This window comes from Varroa destructor, unplaced genomic scaffold (assembly GCF_002443255.2).
Source record: "Varroa destructor unplaced genomic scaffold, Vdes_3.0 BEIS01000001.1, whole genome shotgun sequence".
Taxonomy (NCBI): Eukaryota; Metazoa; Arthropoda; class Arachnida; order Mesostigmata; family Varroidae; genus Varroa; species Varroa destructor.
This window is the reverse complement of record NW_019211454.1, coordinates 4,364,682-4,385,300: the sequence shown is the minus strand read 5'-3', so window position 1 is coordinate 4,385,300 and position 20,619 is coordinate 4,364,682. Positions and strand designations below refer to the sequence as shown.

Sequence of the window (20,619 nt, the reverse complement as noted above, 5' to 3'; positions counted from 1 at the left end):
TAGTCTCGAGACGACGTTGATGAAGCGATTCGTATATAAGCGGCTGTGGCATTGGAAAAAAAGAATCCGAAAATGGCAAATGACAAAGTGTGAAACGGCGGGGGGTTCTACAAGACAAAATAATCGAGTGTACAAAAAGTGTCTAGCAGAATGGTGGAGTCAGATAGCACTGGACTATTGGTCTGAGGCATGGAAGATACTATGCATGTGTAATATGAATTTCCGCAGAAGCTTAGCAATACATTTGTGCGGAGCTTTTGATTATGAATAGGTAAATAAGGACATAACTATTTACAGAAAGATTATTGTTTCAGTTGTTGCGTATTGTTTTTTTTTTTTCTAATCAGGATACATGATTGCGCACTCCTTGGTATTAACCCTCCTAATTTTTAGGTAATTTAATTATTGTATATTGACCACCTTTTACGCTTTAAATCGTTCTTTTATCGAAAAGTATTTTTTCTTTACTAACGGTACTAAGTATGCAGAGCTAAGCTTTGTGGCTTAGAAACTAGTTCTTGACTAAGCAAAGGATAAGGCCATAAATACTTGTTTTTTTAAGCAGTGTAAAAAATCTCAACAATTCGGAATCGCTTAAGCATAAACCCTATAGAGGAGTGGTTTTTACTATAATGTAAGCCTCTTGTTGAGCAAAGCCGTTGAATTATTTGGAAATCCACAGAAAAATTTAGGTGCGGAAGACCTATTTGAGTTAGACCATCCAAAAATCTTGAACAATGATGACCCAAAGAGAAACCTACGTTTTGGACGATCTTGGATCTTAAACGCCGTGTCCCAATTCCTTCACTCTTTACCCAAGAGCAGAAGGCATGCTGGATCCTTTGAAGCTAGCCTGTGGTAGGACTAAACACAAGCAATGCAACTCTATTGCCTTTTAAATGAGGTCGTAGTAGTGGAGGGCCATCGAGGTGCCTCCGTTGGCTACAAGCCGCTTTTCTAACATACAAAGCAAAACGAACAACAAACGCATCCTTTGTGAACCTGCTTAGTCCCACAACGCATTTGCGCTTGTGGATAAAGTAAAAAAAACGAAAAGAGAGAGATGCTAGGCTTGAGGACACGCTTTATCGAGACGAAGGCAGCAACAGGCCGTTTGGTGATTCCATGAATCGAACGAATCCATAAGATCGTTCCGTTGGCAACAACTGAAGTAGATAATATTTGCAGAGACTTGCAAAAGTGGTCGGTAGAGCAAAGCGCCAGGTTATATATGATCTGCTAGTCCGTATTAAGCGTACGCCAGTTCACCATCCTTCAACCAGCCACCGAGCTCACCCGTCAGCATTCTCTGCTGCAGATCTCGCAGAGAATACCGCCATCACCGCCAGCGTCGTCAACCCTCGAGGGGTTCGACTTGCCTACCTTCCCGACAAGTGGAGCTCTTAACTTGAGCCTTAGGTTGGCTGAGTGCTGGGACCGTGGTGCTTTCGTTACAGTGCTCTCGGCAACAGGGTGTATAGCGTGAACTTACTTTTGCGCTTTCATCCCTTCTAGAAGGCTAGGAGTTAACCCTATTCCCGGCCGCTAAACGTAGGTACGAAAGGTCTTCTGGCGTTGGCAACAAAAGTGACACCATTTCGTATAGTGGCATATACCGACCGTATTGTCTGTCTGCTTACGTTGCTCACCCTCCAAATTTCCTATCAGCTGCCCGTTGTACTCGTTTTGCTACAGCAGCAGCGTGGGCTTCTCTAGGGGCGGCAGGCAAAGCAGTAAGCGTAGGCTGGTTGACAAAGGCGTCAATGCAGGGGCGAAGCTAGTGAAGTAGGCTAACGCACAATAAGGGTGCTGCAGAGGAGGTAGGAGCCATTTCTGGAGTTAGGTCGGTGGAAGGAACGCTAGCTTTGAAAAGCTTGAGGGTCTTGCAATAGCACGGAAGCAGCCCGTGCGAGATGTCGGAGTAATTCTATCCCCAGTGACGAAAAAGGTGGCAATTGAAAGCGACGCTTTCCATTTTTAGTATCCCGCAGGATTCCTTTACACTCGCCAAGCAGAGGGTATAGAAGGATTGTGTATAAGCGGGCATGCGACAAACGGGTGAGGCGTTGAGTCTCCGTCCAAAACATCCGGCTAGCGTGAATATAGTACGCGTCAAGCTGCCACACTTCATTGTCCCTCTTTTCCAGTTTTTTCCAACCATACGCATACAGCCGTTTGCAGAGACATGATTTAGCTGGTTATCTATTTTCTTCATGCCTACACATCCTTTTCAGGACCTTTCCGTTCAACCCTTCCATAATTGATCGTCAAGACAAAGAATATCTCACCTATGAGCACAGGAGCAAAATGGTCATGCGTACGAGCGTCTACGGAGAGCGACAGGTAACAAATGACCACGACAAATACAGCTCGAACTGCCTTCTCATCCCATGACCTTTAGAATTCCACTATAGCTTGTCAATCTTTCGATAGCCGAACTCTCAGCGTAGCGACGTCCCTTGTATAGCTTAGGGGTTAGCGGTCGTCCGTATAATATGAAGTTGCCCCATTATTGCAGCTAGTACGACGTTTCAGCCCTACTGCTTTCATAGCTTTGTTTACTTAATCTATAGTCACATTGCAGAGTGGTAGCGAACCAGTGCCAGGTTATAAGAGCCCAACCTCGTCATTGCTCAGCGTCATCTGCCATTTAGCTTCTGCTGTCCACCGACTCGTAGCACTCCACTGCGTGGTCAATATTTATTCCAGTAGCTGTAGCAGCAGTTTCTACATTCTACTTCAAATGACGATAGGTGCTTGGTTAATTACGAACTTCTCGTTTGCCTGACGATTCGTCTCGATGCAGGTTCCGTCACCCTTTTTACACAGCCTTGTGCCTCGTTCAGCTTATTCTCTTTAGGCAAAATTACGTAGTATTCTATATTCCTCTTCTTAAACACCTATGAGCGAAAGTGGAAAACGTCGCAAGAAATGAGTTGAGGTTACGAGAGCTCAATAAGACTTAATACTCTACTAATAGCAAGTGGTGAATGAGTGCGGAAGGTTATAAGGGCTTCATGGCTCCCGGCAAGCATACAAACTTCCCCCAAATAGACGTTCTCTACGTTGGCATCGGAAGTACCAGGGATAGCCTAATAGGTAGCGTATTTGCCCGCTAATCTTAGGGATACGTTGTGGGCTAGGTACGAATCCGGGCATAGATAGATTTCACTTCGTTCTGGAAGGCAACTGTACGATGGAATGTATGATGACGGTACCGGATGTAAAACTCAGAATACTGAGGTATTTCCAGAAAACGGACGTAAACTGCGAGAGCTGTACATTGCAAACATCAACCAGTAGTGCAACACACAAAGAACTCGCTATTGTTTTGAAGCGGTTTCTATCTAAAATTGGTTACCCTGCGGGTAGATTTGACATGTTTTGCCTTTCTTATTTATAGGAACGCTGTAAGATTGACAGTAGAGTTATTGTACTTGCAAGTAATTTACGTCACACCTCAAAGGTGCTAAACTTACCAACAAGCGTATCATACCCGAAGTACTGCCAAAAGCAATTTTGATAAATGAAATATATTGCTAGTGTCCAGTGAGTGTCTAGAAGGATACAACTATATTGTTGATATAGGCTTATTTTGTTCAGAAGTATTTTTTTTTTGCATTTACGCCATTACATATTTGCTATATGTAATACCAAGTTGTCGTCTAAGCTGTTGCCATCCGGTTGAAGGAGGTGCGATAGATGGTGACAGTTCAGGCAGGGGAAACCTTTCCGCTAAGCATGATGCTCTCTCAACAATCGAGAACTCCATCTGGGGATACGCTGATGCTCCGTGAACCGTAGTCGGCAGTATTCGAATGCTACTCTATTGAAGAAACAGTACGCTGTCTGGTTGCGGATGATATGTGGCCAGACGGCAGCTCTTGCCATTACTGCTTCCGCGTCTGCACCGAAATGAATAAGCGTCCCGCTGTGTATACGGTGACAGTCTAACTTATAGTGCTGTGGCTTTCCGATAAGATAAGAACATCCTAACCTTTTTTTTGTGAGCTCGGATTCGAGGTCTTGAACGGTGGCCCGCGTTACGACCTCCTCGGTGCGGGTACGCCGTAGCAGCCGCAAGGACAACGAGGGCTGCGTCTTGTTCAAAGCAAGCCTTTTCAATGCTATGAATATTACAAACAGCATAGCACCTAAACGTTGCCGAAAACCGTGCGCGAGAGAGGGGAGGAAAAGTACAAAAACAAAGGGAAGAAAAAGGAAAAGATAGGAAGGCAGGTAGACAGCCAAACGAAGATTAGCCAGGGAGTGTCAAAACCGTGACAGCGCTAACGTCATTCGTCGCATTGAGTAGTCGGAATCGAACAAGTGCTTACAACTGTGACGTCTACATCAACCCCTTTCTTACTGCGACGATAATAGCCGACTTAGGGGACGACGACGCAAGGTCAGAAAAGACCTGGGGGTTTTTGGGGAATGACTCAAACTGTGTTCAACTACCGCCTGCAGCTGTATTGCCTTTTCGTTCTTTTTTGGAGCTGCAATTATAGTAGTCCTAGTAGTAGCAGTCGTCGTGATGATGGAAGTATCACTTTTTAACAGCAAGAAACGGTGGTCCGCGACCAGAACTCGCTTGTCTCTTCTTGGGTGTTCCACTGCCATATTTAATCGTAAACCTCAAGTTTTTTTTCCATAAATCCTGCAATCTTTTGGTCGCCATAGGTGAGGGTAAAGTTCAATACCTCTGCTCGATCGAGTCACACTCTACTATTGCTGCTGACATTATACGTACTAATAATGGCAGTAGAGTGATATTACCTTCACGGCCACAAAAGTGAAACGCAGGAGACTCAGCATCGTAGAGATACTAGCAAACTCAGACCACGTTGTCTACGTCCTCAATGAAGAAAAAAAACTTTCTACTGTTTTTATCATCCTAGGTCGTTCGCTTTCCACACAGTAATCTTAGCTGTGCACTGTATGGCTACATGCGTACAATACTTTGCGAATTTACTTCCGAATTCCTAGCATAGAGAGAGGCAATCATACGGCGAGGAACAATGCTTGCGCAGAGCAAGCAGGCGTCACTAAAAGGAACAGGGGCAGTGGCAGTTTTCCTTGCGTTCCCCGTACCTCTTTTCTAAACAGTGTTTTGTTGATTGTGTGCGTCAGAACAGAGACACCTTTAGGCAGACGAATGCCCCTGGAACGGCTTACATCTATGATGCAACCTTGTTCAGCTGTAGCTGTGACTATGGGAAACAGTGTAAAAGGGCACAACGCACTGGGTCTGCTTAAATAGACAGAGTCTCTTTAGAATGGAAATCAAAATGGAAAAAAAACAGCAGACGAAACGATCCAGATAAAACAAAGAGAAAAACGCGGTGATCATATTCTCTACGGCGTGCATTCACTGCGAAGACTTCACAAACGATGTGTGCATAGTTCCGCCTGAAATAACATTACGCTGAAGGCAACAGACACAGTAGCCAAATGATGTCGTAATTTGAAAAAGTCTTGAATATCCTGCTTTGTGCCCGGCTCAATTTGTACCTGGCTCACGGTTAGCTATGGGACTTTTAAGGTCTGCCGGCCTACATGCAAAAAAAGAAGCCATTTCGTAGCAACATCAAAGGTAAATCACCAGAGTTAGCTGATGCTACAGAATTCGACTTTAGCTTGTTTTTGCCCCCCTTGTTTTGTAACAAGCGTGAACAATTTAACACTTTATGTGCAGACATTTTATTTACTTGTCGGTCCTATTAGTAACGTCGTATCTCTGCTGAATTCTGATTTCGGTATCGCATATTTTATAATGCGTCGGCTTATTTTTGCAGAGGAAATTCCCTAGACGACGGCTCGTTCGTCGTTGGCGGTATTTTTGGACGTTTTGCGTCCCATTTCACTGCGTGATTATTCAATAGCAAGCGAATCGCGGACAAACACGAATCAATTTCTTTGTCCTTATCGTACTATTATGGTCCTTCTTGTAATTGCTAGTTTTGGTGTGATAACACACGGAATAAAACGATTGTGAGCGAGCAACACCGTTCCAGAGGAAAAATTTGCTTTGGCACGTCTCTAAATAGCTGTTCGCCAACCTACTTTCTGCGCGTAAGTATCTAAGGACAAAGCTGCCGGCCAATGTCATTTTTCCTTAGCAGCCGCAGTACTGAAATTTTGTAGAAAATCGTCAACGTCAGTCATGCTTTTCTTTAACGTTCGAGTGTCTTCGTGTACCTATTGAGGTGAGTATGATAAAAATATGATAATACACTATTGTGTATGTGTGACAAGTCAGCAGAGGTTTACCAGCTATTTAACGACCTATGTATGTAAATTTGCAGCCTTTGATTGCCGGCAAGGACAGACGATATTTCTGAACAAGCGAGGCTGTGGTGATTCGTAAACATTATTATTTATGACGTTTTGGATCATACGTAGTAAATTAAGCATAATTCGCATATCGTTAGCCTCAGCCGTTGGCTACGGTGCTAGCTGTTTAAAGTAGTTGCCTTAACGCTAAAGACCAAGCTGCAACTATATTTATTAAAATACCCCGTAATCGGTTACACGCGCATAGGGAAGTCGCTGGCACTGAGTAATTGAGTTAGTACTTGCTCAGGCGACGGTATCGTTCGGCTTTCACGCCGATGAGCTTTCCAAGTTCAGCATTACGGAAAGCCATTACTCAGAGTTCAATTAGCACCCAACGAAATGGGCATCATTTGGGGAAGTCAAGCAAGGAGGCCCGTTACGCCATCATCAGGTAGCATCAAAGCATTTTGTTAACCAACAATATTCCTCCTGCCAAAACATGCGTAATATCTACGCTAAATTTAAAGATTTAAATGTAGCCCTTGTGAATCGCCGTTTTCTCGTCAAGCAATTAAGTCGTTCTTGTCGTCCCGAAAAGCTAGAGGTTGAGCTTCACAATCTTGCAGCTATTGTACCTCTCCATCGACTTAGTCGTCAAACTGTAAAACAGTGTTTTTTTTCAATCTGAGGATGGATTTAGCTTATTTAATAACGTAGGTTGGATGTTCCCATCTTATTTGACACGTTTTTTTTTTTCTAGTAAACAGTGAGTTAGCTACACTTATCTGCCCACTGACCTGTCCCTCTTTATACGGCAGGCGATATAGGAACAGGATAGGAGCTTTTGTTACCTTCACCCCTCTAAACAAAGAAAGACCGGTCTTCGACGGGCCTTTACATGGTCGGTTCATAGCTGAGATATCGCTCGATCGTTAATTAATACTACTACCACGGCCAGTATCGCCTGCCGCTAGTGGCGTTTTGCCCCAAGCAGGCAGCAGGCCTGTTAAAGGGCCAGTATGCGTCAGTTCTGCCAATTCTGCTGTTCGCCCCCCAATTTTCCAGCTGCATCGGTGGTGGCGGCAGCGGATCCCAGGCCGCGAGCCTTCCAACGCAAGCCATTTTTCCGCAGACAGCGAGAGAATGAAAGAATCTCCATGTCAGTGTTGATTGTGCTACCACTGCTAGTTTCCCGTACGCCATACGCCACTCGTCGCCGAGTGGCCGGCTGCCCTGCCCGTCTTGCTTAGCGAGCGTCGCCTTCGTCTTGCTCGTCCTGTGTTTCTATGCTAGATTCGCGAGGCGGCGGAAGGTCTCAGCGGGTATTTGGCCCTTATCAGGGATTAAGGAACTCCACAACCGACAGCAGCGTTTTATCCCACGGGCAACATCCTTCTGAACGCCCCCAAGTCGCCCCTGCATTCTTTTCCAGGCCTTCGGTCTAATACCCAAAAAAGAGGACACCTATCCTCCGCTCTGTGATCTGTTCTAGCTTGCTTTTCAAACCAACCCCATTTCAACCCTCACTGAATGGTCGATCTACCGATTCGTTAGTTCTGCATGAAGCTGATGGCAAGCGCTTTGTCGTTTTGAGGCGTTTATCCGGTGACGAGCGCTCGTAGAGATCAACCAAAAGCTGAGAGAAAGCATCGTGACCTTTGGAAGAAATTTACTATTGTTATGGCATGCCGTACGCAGTTAACAGTTATGGATCAAGGTGAAGTGATCGTGATAAAGGCTAATAGTAGTAGTAGTGGGAAGTAGCCGTGACGATACAGAAAGAAAGCAATGGTCTTTACTGCCGTTGAAGTCGCTGGCTGGATAGACAACGGGTTATGGGGTGGTCGAGCAAATTTGCCCTTTGGTCGCTTAAGCATTTATAGTGTTCACTCGTCCGTCTTATAGCCTCTTTTGCCCCCAACCATCATGGCCTGTTTCGTCCTGTACCTTGCTGGTTCTGGCCACTTCTTGAGAGCACTAGTTGTAATGGTCGTAGCGGTTGTAAGAGCGCTGTGCGGACAGCTTTCTCGATAGAAGAGAAGGATTCTTTCAATGAGCTTTTTCATCAACGACGACGTTTTAGCCAATGATGGACCAAGCAGCTAAGCCTAGCAAACCCGACTTACAGAGCCGAATTGTTCGGCCGACGGTTTTTTGCCACTACCACCCGCGCGGCTATCGAGTCTCTTGCCTTCACCGCCATCATCCCAAAGTAGCCAAGTGGTTAGAAAAAGTGCAGCATCAGTGGTGGTTCTACCAGCTTCTACCGCTACAGAGTTCTACTAGTGGCAGTAGAAGGGGTGCTGACAAAGGTACAGATATTGGTGACCACTTGTCGTCACTTAGCGCGAGATTATTGCGCTTAGCGCATCCATCCTCTAGAAGTCGAGAGAAAACTACTAAAGGGTTTTCTAGTCCTTTTCACCTACCTATCTGCCACTATTATCGTTATTACTATTATTATCGTTCATGTAGGTAAGATGCAGGGAAGGCGACAGCAGGAAAGGATTTCCCACATGCGGTGAAGTCTTGCAAGGGAAGCGCCCATGTAAGCGGGTCCATTAGTAGAGTTGGGGTTAACGATTGCAGATGCGACTTAATTGGCGGCAAACAGCAGCTCACGCAAATGACTATCAGACACATAATAGAAGGTCTACTCATAAAGAAGTAAACGAAACGAGTTGCTCCTGCTGTAGCCGCCGGTAAACCCGCCGACGCTGTCCGTACGTACTGTTGCACGACGTCACGAGCAGGCCTGTAAAAAGGAACAAGTAAGCGCCTCAACGAACATAAAATATTTAAAAAGCAGAGCAGCTGCGATGTCGGTACATACGCGCACCATTTTTCTGCGCATTTTATATGCATCTATATACGGCGCTTCACGGATCAGCAGTTTTTCAAACCTCTACGCGTTCTTACTTGTGATTCTTTAGTGTTAAGTATCGATGCATGCATTTCTCTTTTGGAACAGATTTGAATCAATGTGGGGGTTGATGATGTGAGTTGGAGGAAACTTCGATTTTTATAAGAGGCATACAGATGTTAGGCAGTATGGGTACCGAGGCGTGTTATAGGATGGCCTTTCAGAAACATACAGAAACATTGTACCTTCAAACAATTCTATCTATGATCCAAATTACATGTAAAAGCATGCAGATGTCAGCTTCTAAATCTAGACGGACAAGTCCCAACTAGACCAGCCTTACCAGCTCAAAACACATGTATTTGTGCGTACAAATAAAGTTACTTTTTTACGTAAAGGTTATACGAATGCTAGCTATATTACTCACTGCTGTCTCCTCTATTAATTTTAATGGGTACATACTATACGTTATGCCGATTTATAACTGCACCACAATGAGGAATTCATTTATAAGAACAACGTCTTGTGTCACAGGGACAACTGGATTATTTAGCGACGGTAGATGGGCCTTACATTCGGCATGTACGTCTGACGTTATAGCTGTGAACGCCAACTGATTCATCCAGCCGCACCGTTCTACAGTGTACACGAGTGATCCAAGGGCTAGAGGGCGTTTTCAAGAGCAGGACGTTAGGCCTCAGTATGTCGAGTAACGGGAGGCCGAAATGATGGTCGCAGTTAGCAGGTTTTGGTGGATTTTTCCACCCATCTTGCTGCCATCGCTGCTTCTTCCAGAATGAACGATAGGTTTTCCGTGTCGCTTCTTGAACTACGAGAGAGGTCGTCGATCATCACCACCGTCACGATGTGAGCGGTGTGGTTATTGAACCGTTCTTCAATTATTGGTTTATGAAAGTGAGTTTATTAACCGATATTAATAATTAGATGATGCGACCCCAAATGGGACGCGATCATATATAGATAGAAGATACCATATATATATATATATATATATATGGTATCTTCTATCTTTTCATCTTTTACACTTGGATATTACACGTAGTGCACGCTTTATACTGTTTAGAATTTGCCCAGAGTGTTATTACTTTCAATTTGATTAAGATGTATTGGATATGATCTTTGTTCATATAAAAGATATATGAAAGGATCGAGAATAGGCGCTTAAATTTGTGTACACGGAGCAAGCGTCCATCTTTGATCTAAACATGGAGGTCACTGTTGTTGAATTTATGGCGTTGCTTCGGCAGTGCTTACGCTGATAGTTAATACTGCTTGAACAAATTATCCACCCTAGGTAATTCGTCGTTAATTTCTATAATCTAGTTTCCCATATTATTTGGGAATTTGGAAAATTAGAAATGTTACGTCATTACATCATTTTACTAATTGCAAGTAATGCAGCGGTTATGTATTTGAAGAAAAGGGTTCCAGAAATACTCGTGCTCTGAAGGTACTAAACATGGTTTCATTTGCTACTGATCAGTATTCTTCGTTGCACATATTTGGCTAAAGCTAGAAGACAACTGGCAGAGTTTCACAGGATCTTATTAAGGCTAGGATATTTAGTAAAATGTTTTCATCAACCAGGTCGGCTTCTTTTTAACGAATATTGTTGCTAATAGCTTCTTCCCTTCTATGTCGCTGTAATACCTTTCTGAGTATGCGTTAGGGCTAGGTTTATTCTGCAGCGTCTCCGAAGACCAAATTGGATGGTATAGATAAAATGGAAAATAAACCACGATCCAGCCGTTTGTAATAGATTATTAGAGCTTTATAAACTTAGATGACTTTTTGGGCTACTTGAGGTATGTCAGCCATTTCTAGCCGTACGGGACAAGGTAAGAAAGACACTGGTTGATCTAAGTTTTGATCATTTTTTCCGGCTTAGTTGCTTATTTGTAATGGATTTAAGTGTGCCAGCCGTATAGACGTTATGCTTTTAGGCTGGATTGTGTAAGACGAATTTTTTGTTGTAATTGTGGGATCTATTATGGTGTAGTTGTGTATTATATTACCCCACATCTGCGGTGGTTGGTTGCGTTCATATCCATGCACTTGAAGCCTAATTATGTAGCTTTTTGCGGCTAAAACCGCTTATAAATATATATGATAATCAAATTTCCGTTCTTGTGAATTTTTCGCATGGTTTATATTGTAGCATTGCCTACTTTATTAGCGCTAGCCAGTTTCTCTTCAGTTCTGTGCCAGATTAGGAACGTGAGGCTATTGTCTCGGCAACGGCTCTGTCACAGTCATTTATTTCAGCTTTCGCATCGCTGTCGTGTAGTGTTTTCACTACGGCTGTTTTTTTGTTTTTTTTTTTGCGCGTGTGACTATCATACATCCCTAATCCTACAAAGCTATAAGTGACTTGTTCGTTAGAGAGGATGAATGCTGGCTCATGTACGATGTTGTCTGCTATTAAACTAGCTTAAAATGTGCAGAAGTAACTATATACCAGGGTCGCGGCAACGATCGGAAACGGAACAAAGACCGCCGTGGAAACAAATATTTCAATTTTGGCCTTGGCTCATTTAGAAAATTCAATTACTGATTATTTGTACTATTATCCCTTAATATTAATGCATACAACTCCCACAGACGTGACCTCATAATAATAATAATAATAACCTGACCGCAGGTCAATGGTGGCGAAATAAAAGGGTTGATTATCATCAGGTCAGGTCTATTGTACCCAAGGTGTATTTACGTAAAGCAAAACGGAAGAGTTAACTGCCGGCCAAGCCTATCCAGTGCCAGCAGCTGCGTGGTTCCAAAAGTGGCCCCCGTATAAAATAGGGTAGATTCTGACTACATAGTTGCTACATACGAAATTCGCAGTTTTAATTAATACAATAGTTTTACAAGCATTATAATTAGGCAAACATTATAACTCCGTGTTGTATAATTGTATGTACCCTTTAGAAATTGTTATTTCAGCTATTAATTATCTTCAATCATGAAGTTTCACTCGCTTCATGTACTGCGCTTTTTTTTATTTGACTTCCGCATGATCTGAAGCTTCTCCTGCTTCAAGTTTCTTGCTTGACCCTCGTCACCCTTTGTGGAACTGGTCCATTGTCCGATTATTGACCGTTGTTACCCTAGAAATTATGTGTTTTGTCCTGATTACCGGAGGCAGTGTTATCTGCTTGGGCATTATAGAAAGCTGACAGAACCTCGTTCGTTGTCGTAGCGCATCGAGTTATTCGAAGTTCCGTCAGCTCGGTCTGGTTGTGTTTGCGTATATCGAAGCAATGGTAGCTTTTCATTCTGCGGTGTAGAATGGTGGTTTGTCGGCCATTGTATTATATATTTGAGTGACTCACTGTAGGTATTAGTTTTTCATTGCGTTGTCTGGCTTAGGTAATGTGCCACTTCAACGGCTCCACCGATTTCGACAGAAATGTAGATCTGAAGACGTTGCAGTATAAAGCGTATAAGCGAAGCTTCATAGTGTTATTCATTATCAGAACGTTCAATGAAGGTGAATAGTTTACGCAGCTCTGGCCGTCAGCTAATAGACATTTCATTGAGTCTATTGTGTAAAGCAGAATTTTAGCTCTCAACCTAGGAATGCCGTGATATTGAGCGCATCGTTCTCGATATCACCGGTACGTTTCTTTATCACGTGAGTTTTTCCCTTTCCAGAAAACACTATAATCGCGGTGCCTGCGGATGTAGCTATTTTAATAAAACTGTTTGCGAAAAAAATTTAGAAAAATGAATCGACGAAAAAAATATTTTTAAAAAATACATCTCGCCAGTGCTGATGACTCGAAGACCACTGATAGGTCTTCATATTAATATTAGTTAGGAAAATACCTTTTTAAGCTGCAGCTATGTATTAACGACTATTTTTGAACGTACGTTCAACAAACAAATACAATAGTAGACTTTACAGCGCAATAGTACTATCTTTCCAATGCCAAATGACAGTGTCCGACACAGTCACGACCCATATAGAAGGTGTACTACCTTGCCAGCTTCTGTTCGTGAGCCGGACCGGGTGTAGTTCGTTCATCTTCGAGTATAGCTCGAAAGCCTGTCTATTCAAAGCCTACCTAAACAAACCATAATCAACTGCTACTCCTTTAAACGGGATTTGAGTGATCGTGCTCAATTCCAAATTGAAAAACGGTGTGGTCGAGAGAACTCCGTGGTCGCGGGCAAGCCCATCTATTTTTACGCAAGTGCCAGGGTTCAGGCCGTAAGATCCAGTATATCCGTTCATTGTTTTGCTTATATGTAATTACCGATGTCCTTCTATTGATGTTTGGCGGGGTAGCACATGTTTCCAAATGGTTAGATAAGAAAGGGCCGATTTTTTTAATGTTTTAACTTGGCGAAATTCGCTTTTGACTAAAGCGGTAAAAAGTGTATATTGGCTACTTCTTCCCACGGTTAATCTATTGTTCTGTAAGTTCGCTGGTTACCTTAGATTAGACCGGGCCAAATATATATGTATAAATTTGCTTTGTATTATTTTTAATCGATATTCAAGCCGTTTCCGATAGGGTCCCATGCGTCGAAAGCTGTGAGACCCTTTTAGCCGCCGGTCGGCAAAAGGTGGCCTTTTATTTTGCGCCTAACACGTCACCTACGTGTCTGTATTCATACCAAGTATTAAAATCTGTTCATAATAGCGAATTTTTTATTAATTAATTAACTTTTTAGAAATACATTCCAAAGCCTTTTAATAAATAGTGTTTTCTACAGGTAAAAGTTTCCCTTTAGGTCTCAACAAAGACTATACGTTATACTCGTATGAATATATCGTTTCGCGGCCAAAATGGACGTAAGATGCGATACATTATTAAAAATTTCAGTAGTCACTTAAACAATTGGGAAATCGTATAACGAAAGGTCACACCATATGTACTTATAAATTACTTTCTTTTCTCATATAATGCTTTGGCATAGAGGCAGATGAAGTGAGAAAAACCAGCCGCAAAATTCGGTAACTATTGAGGAACCGGCACCTGTGGCCGCAAAACCGCTCTTGATAATTGTAAGAACGTAGTTGCAGCAAAGAGGACTTCGGCCTAATGCCAAATACGCCATGGGGATGTCCTATTGAGTTGAAAAGGTCGGTCGTCAAACTTACGATATGCTAGTACTGACAACCAAAACATAACAGTTGAACAAATATTTGTGTTAGGTATGCGTACGTATACTTTTCTAATGTAAAACTGCTGTGTACTACTTCAGATTAATCAAACTGGGTCCTCTGAACGATAAGCGCATTAAGTAGGAACGTTTTTATTGAAATAAAGACACAATTAAACTAAGCTGAACAAGGGGCAAACATGCAAGCGGCGTTGTGCAATTATGTTCAAGCGAATCCTATTTGGGCTAATGTTAATATGCGCTAGGGTGATACTTTTTTATTTTTTAAGCACTTGTCGCAACACTTTCATAGCTTCTGGCAGTCGTCTACGTTTTCATACGTAATTGCTCTATCTATGGCTTCTCGACACAAAGTAATGAAGGGATATGCTTCTTCACCAGTCGCTTTTTTTTTAAGTTATGAAAAGCCTTATAATTACGAGGACCTAGATAAGAAGAATAGGCGGGCGAATTGAAGTTAGATTTTCCTTGTTTCAATTCAGGAAATGGTTTAGGCATGGCAATAAAGCCTGGTGTTGTCATCAAGCAACAAAAGCGGGTGCCTTTGATTGTCGGGTCAATAGTCCGTGAGTCCCTTGAGAAAATCGAAATACCGAACTACATTTATTGTTTAATTTTTGACGAGTATCTCATAATAACTGATAAGTTGCAAGTAGTATAGCCATCGAACTTGATTTCACTCAAGGGCGACGCTACTCTCTCCTTTGCCTTTCTCCGGCTAACGGTATAGATTGAACCATGTTTATGGCGGCCGTATGCTCCAGACGGGTCCTTTGTTCCGCATACTGCACGTGGAACATATCGCATGCAACTCCAACTGGCCCAATTTACGGGAGGCCCATTTTTTACACAGTTTTTGCATTTTCGGTGTTTGGATTATATTTCTATAACGCGCTATATGTGAAATGCCAGTTTGAGTCTATTATTGTTATTATTATTAGTTATTAGACAACAAGTTATGCTTTAAATTTTTCGAAAAAAAAAATTTTTTCGAAGACAAGAATGCGGTCTTGTTTCTTTGAGTACCGATATCTGCTCAATTGTTCGCTAATCTGGAACATTCTAATCTCTGCTCTTGAAATGTTTGTACCCTTCAAACGCTGTGCTTTCGCTTTCCTTGCCTAATGACCTCACCAATGTTCAATGAATATCCCCACCGCTATGGTCATCCAGGAACAAAAACCGGACCACGTTGATTTTTGAGGCTGAGAGACGTTCTTCCTTCTGAGCTCATTTCTTCTGGGGTGAACTCAGCTAGAGTTCACTTGCAAGTTTCTAAAAGACTGAAGTATTTACCTGTTTTATCTGCTGACGGTTAAAAAATTACTCAATTTTAAAGTCCGCCCGTTTTATTTGTAATAGCCTAATACTTATAATGAGCGAATGCATTATCAAAAAATTGGTTTCAGGCTACATTGATGACGGACTGACTCTGGGGTCGCATGATATACATCTAGATGAGTTCTTCTTTGATAAACATTGTTTAAGACAAGCCCACGAAATACAGACAGGAGCAAAATGAACGAAGAATTATCAAAAAAACATTGCTCGATCGTCAATTATTATTGACAAGCCGCATTCATTTAAAAAATTCATATAGGAAACTTCGTTCGATCCAATGATATAGCGATTTAAAGCACCTTTGACTGATGTTTCACCATTAGCCTAGAATAGAGGGCTTTACATAGGTATTTCCTTGTGTAACTCTATTATTTAGCTATTTTCTTTTTTGCATAGCTTCATACAAAAGCACGAATGATGGCACACCAGTGATCCCGCTCATCCTGGTGTCGCGTATGATTACCGCGGTCTGGTTTGAAGTTGCAGGCGTTTTGTTAAGATCTCTCTTGGCATAACACACACTATCACTGTTTTCCGTTTGCCTACCGTGAGCAAAACTTATACAATGTGGGTTTTTTCCCGTTTTTACCACACGAGGAAAACGCCGAGGAGGCCGGCACAATTTAAGTCCTGCAACCATGCCTTTATAATCAGCTCTCTAATAGCAACGACTGTCTGGATACTGTTGTTCGGCTTGTCCACAAGATAAGCTAGTTTTTTTACACTCGTTAGCTATTTCTTTCTTTCCACTCGCTTTGCCTGCATAAAGGAGTTTCCGGGTCGTGGCCGCATGGCCCTGAAAACCATCGGTTTGCAGATTCGCGCTGTGTTTCTGGTGTGCTTCCTTCATCCTCCTTTTTTTTTACATCTCTCTCTGCTACTATGCACCGCCGCGTTGCCGTGTCATTATCAAATTACTCGCGAGCTACCCTCTTGCCGTTATTTGCCCACGCCTCCATTACCTTTGCCCTCAATTTTAACGAAAAAGAGCATAGGCCATCCACACTCTGCCGGCATCCTCAGTTGCTTTCTTCCTCTCGCCGTTTTTTCACCAAAATACTTGCATTAGCCGTTGCTGCAGCCAAGCAGAAGGAAGGTTTCCACTAAACACACAAACATTTAGATAGCGCTTCTGAGCACACAACAGGTCTTTAACAAGGTACCAGCCTTATCTCGAGCAGCTCAGACCGTCTTTACAGAGAGGCCGCGACGATAGCTAACCGTCAAATTATTACTACCACGTATAGAGAAAACAGAAATGGTAGTAATAAAAACACTGATAATCACAGTCATCAAAGGCAGCCGAAGCAGGCATCTTACACGCACAGAAGATGAATGTTTTAGTTCTTGATGTGTGCTTAAGTGACGTTATACGAGGTAAAGGTAAAAGTTCCTGCTTGCTCTTTGCAACGACAACGAGCTCGCCTAATAATAGTGATTGGCTTTATTCCATTGAGGGTAATAATATGTTGCGGAAAACAAATCATGGCAACGCGGGAGAACGTACGCAAATAACGAACTCGAAACATACAGTGGGAGAAATTACAGTTTTGATGAGCTCTTCACGGGCTCATATCTCAGTGATTCGACCGTTACATTAGTAGACTATATTCATGTATCACTGCAGTGTGCTCACTAGGTGGAACAATTGTTTTAGAAGTAGTCGGATTTGCTATTAGCGGCTAGTATACCGTTTGATGAATTCCCGATCGACCGTGTTCTGGTTGACTGATCTGAGAAGTTCGGAATTCAGGGTCGTCAATTAAGCCCGGTAGGAAAACTAGCACACAATTCGCCGTCGTCCTCAAAGACCAACAATTTATCTTACGTCAATATCTGTTCATCCACCTTAAATACGTAGAATCGATCGAGGCATACAGGATTTTTCTAAAAGTAACACCAGTGCTAGTTGCAAAGTTTCTTATGACGAAAGAACTATAATTTTTTATCTTTTGCATCCAATTTGGGCTCCTGGCGACGTACGATTATCTTATGATAAGATGGCAGCGGATAAAAGCCGATCTATTGCACAAAAATTCACTTCAGGCTCCTTAGGAATTCGATGCTAGTTTTTCTGATAGAAAAGATTTTACCTCGATCTTCCAGTAAACGGCCATGCAAATTATTAGCTGGCTGTAATCGGCTAACCTGTTTCAGCCCAGCTTCTTGCCTTATACAACGAAACATGCATATGCGTATGATGCGGCAATCAGATGAGACTAAGGTAAACTTGTAAGTTACTTAGAGGTTGCACAGGCACAATGGAAACATAGCATTTAGCGCGTCCTCTTTCATCCACATAGCCAATTGGCTATTAAGAAACGGAAGCGGAAAAGATCAATATTAACTCACTTTGCACATGGTTTCTCTTTTCCGAGGCCGAACTTTTTTAGTCCGGCTCAGCGACAGCAGTTACATGGGAATACACAACTTCCTATTTGCCGCGCCCTTCGCCTTTTCTATCACTGCTTTTCCTCTTGGTTTTTATTTTTACTACTATGTTCAGCCGCGCCCCCTGCATCAATTCAATTTTTCTGGGTCAAAAGCCGCTTCACCTCACAGAGAAAAGGTCTGTCTGTGCCATCGGAAGTCAATCAGTTGCCTTCATCTCATCACCTCACAGACCCCTTCTTCATTCCTATTGAGTGTGAGGTCTTCTAGTAAAGTGTGCTAGCCAGCGACTTTGTCTGCCTAAGCGGCTGTCTGGGACTCCCGATAGAGTTAGTTTGGTTCGACCTACTGCTGTTGCTCGAACAGGTGGAACTAGCCCCTTATTCTACCCATCGACTTGTATAGGTGGTTTCTGCTGCTTCGGCTAGCAGAGACTGCACTGGCGGAGACTGGCAGTGAACGAAACCAGATCACTAGTTTGCTTATTGAGTCCACTATCTCTCCTTGTTCACTCGAGCATTTCCATTGTGCGGTTCCAGTTGGAGCTATTGCACTGCTTGCTACCCGGCGCGCTTACAGGTTCACCGATTTTTCCCAGGTTTGGCTTCTTCCCAAACATCAGTAGAGCCACATGGAGCAGCAATGTCCCCGCCGGTTCTCGTCCACCATTTCCACCAGTAGCATACCTTGTTCGCTGCACAAACTTGCCTTTTCTCCCCTAGGAGTTCTCGACCTAGCTTTATAGCTAGGCTACTACCACTACTCTTAGTCAGAGGTGAAGCGATCCCCCTTTGGTGTGGCGCTTTCATTTTTCTCCATAGATTTAGCGGCAGTGACCTCCCACACGCTGCCGAACATTTCGTCGGTCATCGACATTGTTGTTGTTTCCCACTTATTCTCCCCGCGATCCCCGATTAAGGCGAATTAAGCGAGATTGCAGAAAGGACGGTTGGTAGGCGGTTACGAAGGTGTTGAACGTGGAGACCCGATGGCTCAGCGGGTCGGCAGAGATTTAGGCGGGACCGGTTTCAGCAGCAAAGACCAACGCCAGCTTTTCACGTACACCACGTTCCTCAAGCATTCTGATGATCTCCCTTCCCCTCATCTTGTTCCCCTGGGATTATTCTCGTCTCCCATCATCTCTTAGCCTACACTGGCTGGTTTGTTAGACAACCCGGCTTCCTCCACTCTGTGGATCTGTCCTGAAGGCATACACTTATTCCAATTACCTTAGGTCATATCCAGATAACGCAGCGGTATATTCTCGCTAGTCAATTGTCCGATTAGCCTATCATACATCTGAACAAGTAGGACACCGAACTTTGGCCGTTTAGTGCCGGCTGTTGATCTACTTGCCGTTAGGCTCAGGCCGAGGACGTCAAACCGCCGGAGCGGGCACTCTTCGGCCCTAAGAACCACCCCCGATTTCCCGCATATTCTGCTTCCTGCCGCCACTATCTCGTATCGAGATGCACGTATAACATAGGATTGCCTCCTTGGTTGGCTAGTTTAGCCGTTGGCTGGAGAGCCATACTATTGGTGGGAAGAGAAGTCCCACCAGCCTTCGCTCCATATAGCCGGAGTAACCGCCGCCGTAGTGTGGGTCACCTGCGCAATGATGTTCCTTGATGGCCGCCCTGTTGCGGCCTGATCATTGCTGGACAACTGCTGAGCGCCGCTCCCCCCCGAATCGTCGTCTCCGTTTGCCTGTCCGGTAGTTCGCCTGACTCTCCTGGAAATAGATCGTTGAACAGGCACAGGAGTACACTCCTTTGCGCTAGCGTCGGCTCCGCTGCGCCGGATCTCGCTGGCAGAGTCGTTGTCGTCTCATAGAACCGATTATGGGCCTCGGCCCGCTACCGGTAAACAGTCTGCCAGACTGCCACCCCATCGCCTACGGATAATTACTTTCTAATTAAGGAAGCGAGAGAGAGAGAGAGGTAGACACGTAGGACAAAGGTGGCGGAAGCAGGACAATGTCGGAGAGAAAGTTAGTGCGAAGCATTCTGTATCAAGCACCTAATACGACTACTATTATTACTACTTCTGGTGAAGACTCAACGGACAGAACTGGATTTGTAGAGTATATCTCAGCCACTCTTCTGTAGTGGGAGAGTAAGGTATCCTTAGCATACCGCCAGGGGCCTACTGCTGTATTTCGCTAAGCATTGATTGAACAATGTGAATGTACACGATGTAATGAGTCGAGCCCTTCGTCCATCTCACGTTCGTTGCTCAGAGCGGAAGCTTTAACTATGGTCGCCTACAAAGACCGAATACGTCTCTCAGTGAAAGGACACGACGGCGGAAAACAGAGGCTTTGTTTAGGGATAAAGTCGAATAGGGAAAGCGATAGATACATGTGCTACACATCTATATCCCTGAGTAGTTGAATTTAATTCCTTTAGCAATTCCTGCACAATGCGATCTTAGACATCGTTTACATGGCATAATTAGCGAGCAGGTGCTTGTGTGTATTTCTTCATGTGCGGGTAAGCGCTCCTTATGCGATAAATAGGCGAATTTGCAAGGGGATAGTGGGAGAAAAACTAAAGCTCTCGGGCAGATCGTACGTATTCATGAGGCGGCGTACG

The 20,619-nt window shown here is 43.6% G+C and overlaps 1 protein-coding gene across 1 annotated transcript in view; it reads left to right on the top strand.

Annotated features, from left to right (window-relative positions):
- Hasp (Hig-anchoring scaffold protein) overlaps positions 1 to 20,619 on the top strand; it is a 205,738-nt gene that overhangs the window by 8,554 nt on the left and 176,565 nt on the right. Inside the window, exon 2 of the mRNA XM_086987784.1 lies at positions 2,235 to 2,343. Within this exon, the coding sequence (XP_086843910.1) occupies positions 2,308 to 2,343 (36 nt within the window). The 5' untranslated portion in view covers positions 2,235 to 2,307. The remainder of the gene's footprint in view (positions 1 to 2,234; positions 2,344 to 20,619) is intronic.